Source organism: Cannabis sativa, chromosome 7 (genome assembly GCF_029168945.1).
Source record: "Cannabis sativa cultivar Pink pepper isolate KNU-18-1 chromosome 7, ASM2916894v1, whole genome shotgun sequence".
Lineage (NCBI taxonomy): Eukaryota > Viridiplantae > Streptophyta > Magnoliopsida > Rosales > Cannabaceae > Cannabis > Cannabis sativa.
The window spans coordinates 52,620,159-52,624,331 of record NC_083607.1 but is presented as its reverse complement, the minus strand read 5'-3'; the positions used below and the strand labels follow the sequence as shown (position 1 = coordinate 52,624,331).

The following is a 4,173-nucleotide window of genomic DNA, read 5'->3' as shown; positions in this document are numbered from 1 at the left end:
TCTTTGTATGTTTCTTTTTTCTTTTCCTTTTTAATAATATACATAAACTTTTGTTGTTTGTTTGCCAACTACTAAGGTACATCCCATTTATCAACTTAGACTTAGTTCATTGCCCTTTTCCGTTTACAACACTAGTTAGATTGCCTTCTCATAATCTGTTAGGCCGATACCAACTAATCTCATGATGAATAGTACTAAAATCAGCTGACTTCCAGCCCACATTTCATGTATGTTTTGATTTTTTATGTGCTGCTTTTCAGAAAATCTGGATTGCTGAAATCTTTTGACTAATTATCGTAGCGTGGAGAGGATGACAAAGAAGAAACGAATTCACAGGCTCCCAGAGACTTGCCTTTTTTGCCTGTGTTCGGCCTGCCTATTCTTCTGCTAAGTTTTTCTATTGTGCTTTTGTATGTGAGAATTTGAGTTGCTTAGGCTTACATGATCAATTTTGTATAAAATAGGATGATTATAGTCATGATCAATTGTTTATGTGTAATTCAAAATTTAAGTTTTGTTATTTTATTTAATGGTGATTTATATTTGTGTATATGTGAATTGCACGATTTGTAATAATGTGGTGGTGGTGGTGGCCGGTGGGGCAGTGCTCTGATTTTTTTTTTTAATTTTCTTTTGAAAATATTTGCTTCGGTTCATAACCGAAGCAAAAAGTCAATTACCGTCGGTGCACTACTATTTGCTTCGGTTACAAACTGAAGTAAAAATAAAAAAATTTTGCTTCAGCAAAGTATTACTTAGTATCTTTATTATTATTTTTTTTTTAATAAAAAAGTATGAAAAGAACATTTAACCAAAAAAAAAAAAAAAGTCTTATGAGAAGAAATTAATGGTAAAATAAAATAGTCTTTAAATATATTTACTCTATCAAAAAAGGGGATATACACTTTAAATTAGTTGAGGTGGAGCATTTTAATTGAATTGGGATAGAAAGAGAAAAATTGGGACATAAGATTTGGCTCCCATAAGGGGACCCCTCCCTTTGAAAACAACCAGCCATATTCTTACATATCAGCATAATGATTGTCCTACTATTAACATAAAGCAGCTGAAGAATCAAGTCTATCCATAAGGTTCCAAACGTCCATGGCCATCGGTCTCAACTCCCAGTAAGAGGAAATGAACATACAAATTATGTAAACCGACACAATTGTCTATAAAAAAGAGAGCAAAATCAAGCTTGTTAGAAGATATATACGGTTAACATGTTTTCAAAATCATCATCCGTAGCAGTACACCAATTGCTACTATATTCTCTTCTTTTTCTCCAAACTTATTATTCATTGGCAACTTCAGCCAATTCAAGTACTGCTAAAAACTTCATTGAATGCGTCTCAATCAATTCTGAGCTTTCAGTTCCAGTAGTCACAACAATTTTCACACCAAACACATCTTCATTCACTTCTGTCCTCGGATCCACACCAACTAATCTCAGATTCTTAGAGCTCTCAGTTCCAAAACCCCAGTTCATCTTTACACCACTCCATGATTCCCATGTCCAAGCAGCTGTGATTTGCTCAAAACAGTTAGGCTTCCATTTCAGAGTTCGTAGTGGAGGCCACGACTATGAAGGAGTTTCCTACGTGTCTGAGATAGAAACTCCTTTTATTCTCATAGATCTCATCAACCTTCGACTCGTCCATGTTGACATCGAACATAACTCGGCTTGGGTTCAAGCTGGTGCTACAATTGGAGAACTTTACTACAAAATTTCTCAGAAAAGCAAAGTCCATGGCTTCCCAGCTGGGATTTGCCCGACTGTTGGCATTGGTGGAGATATCACGGGTGGAGGTTACGGTGCCATGCTTAGAAAATATGGCCTTGCAGCTGATAATGTCCTTGACGCTAGAATCGTTGATGTTAACGGTCAAATTCTCGATAGAGAAATGATGGGAAAGGACTTGTTTTGGGCGATCCGTGGTGGTGGAGGTGGGAGCTTTGGAATCATTCTTTGGTGGAAGATTAAGCTTGTACCAGTGCCTGAAACAGTGACATTTTTTAGAGTTGGTAAGACGTTGGAACAAGGTGCCACCAAACTCGTCTACCGGTGGCAACAAGTTATGGATAAGCTTGATGAAGATCTCTTCATTGATGTTCTTTTTCAGATAGTTAATTCTAGCACTAATAATGAAAGAACAGTCAAGATTAGTTACAACGCACTGTTTCTTGGGGACTCTAATAGACTCCTTAAGGTTCTTGGTGATGGTTTTCCTGAATTGGGTTTGGAGAAAAAGGATTGCATGGAAATGAGTTGGGTTGAATCAGTTCTTTACGTGGATGAATACCCAAAAGGAACACCAGTCCAAAGCCTTCTCCAGGCAAAAAATACATTCAGAACTTACTTCAAAGCAAAATCAGATTTTGTCACAGTTCCAATACCTGAGAAAGCCCTAGAAGGATTGTGGACAAGGATGTTAAAGGAGGAGAGTCCTTCTATGGTTTGGACTCCATTAGGTGGAATGATGAGTAGGATTTCGGAATCGAAAATTCCATACCCTCACAGAAAGGGAATCCTTTTCATGATTCAGTACTTAACTGCCTGGGGAGATGGAGACAAAGACCCAGAAAGGCACATTGATTGGATTAGGGAGGTGTATGAGTACATGACTCCTTATGTTTCCAACTCTCCAAGACAAGCTTATGTCAATTATAGAGATCTTGATTTGGGGATTAACAAGAAGAACATGTGCTTCGATTGGCCAATTACTGATCATTGGGGTGTTAGGTATTACAATGAGGAAAACTTTAAGAGATTGGTACGTGTGAAGACCAAAGTTGATCCCCATAACTTCTTCAGGCACGAACAGAGTATTCCACCTTTAATTAATTACTAGATTATATTTCTATAAGCACAATGAATAAATTGAGAAGATAATTATGAATTCTTCTCTTTCTTAATTTTTCATGTCGTCATTAATTGGAAGATGGATAATAAATTATAAATATTAATTAATGAAGTTGGTTGGGCTTTCTATTTTTTTTTGTTTTTTTTGAAGGATGGTTGGGCTTTCTATTAATCTTTATATAAATGTGCAAGTTATAGATTAGTGTATGTTTTACTACTTGTGCTATAGGTACTAACTTACTATCTAGTTATTATTGAATAAAAAATAGTTAGATTTGATATTAAATTATAGAGAAATGTTAAGGGGCATCAGTGGTGCCTAATACTCTCTTATACTTCAAAATCGCTATTGGTCCAATTAAGTATTGGGTCTCATATAATTTAATATTATAGCGAGTATCGCTAGTCAATTGTAACGCAACATGTCGAGAAGGTGCTAGACACCACTAATGCCTAATAGTAATACTCTAAATTATACTATTTAAATTTCCAAGTAGTATGCATATTGTAGTATAGCTTGTCACATGAGACATCAATTTTTAATATGTAAAATTAATATTTGGGTTCAAGTGGACAAGAAAGAAATACAACGTAAAAAAACAAGATCCTCGTTTTATGTACTGTTAAAATGTGGTTTGAGTCTCAACCTTGATTCAATTAATATTTCACGTGCATGAAAGTTAAAACAAAATACAGAGCTGGAGATAGCTCCACCAGAGCTGTGGCAGGGGGCGTGCGAGAGCGAGAATGCTAACATTTCAAAACTTTTTTAATCTAATTATGTATTTATTTATATTTATTACTTTGTGTAAATTCTAAGTAGAAATTACATAAATTATAGAGTTTTTGTAGTGTTCATTTTTTATGGCATAATTAAATAATATATTTAGTGTATAGATTCTGTATTTTGCTTACATTTTTATGGAATTTTTATATGTCATATTTTTGTAAATAAAACTAATTTTACTATATTTTATAGTTTCTCCATATCTCGCTTCTCTAGGTCAATCGTTTGTTAGGTCAATTTGAACTTGCCTGCAACCATCCTCCCCACCCCTCTCCAACTCGCCTAACCAACAAAATCGTCCGCCCCAAACTATGAAAAGAAAACACCAACAGTGATTTTATGCGTGTATGAAGATTCATTATCATTATCATCATCATCACTTCTTTTGATCTTCTTCCTCAATAGGTACCTGCAACCCTCACCAAACGTTATTGCACACAACTGTTTTGCTGGAGCAAAGTCAATCTCTGACGGAGCGAGTTTCGACAATCGCGGAAGAGATCTCCGGTCTGACGTTGTTGGA

The 4,173-nt window shown here is 35.5% G+C and overlaps 1 protein-coding gene across 1 annotated transcript; it reads left to right on the top strand.

Moving 5' to 3' along the window:
- Window positions 1-618: 618 nt before the first annotated feature.
- LOC115697836 (berberine bridge enzyme-like 26) lies at window positions 619-2,975 on the top strand. The gene has a single exon (XM_030624978.2). The coding sequence runs from the start codon at window positions 1,224-1,226 to the stop codon at window positions 2,850-2,852; it is 1,629 nt and encodes a 542-aa protein (XP_030480838.1). The 5' UTR covers window positions 619-1,223; the 3' UTR covers window positions 2,853-2,975.
- Window positions 2,976-4,173: the final 1,198 nt, after the last annotated feature.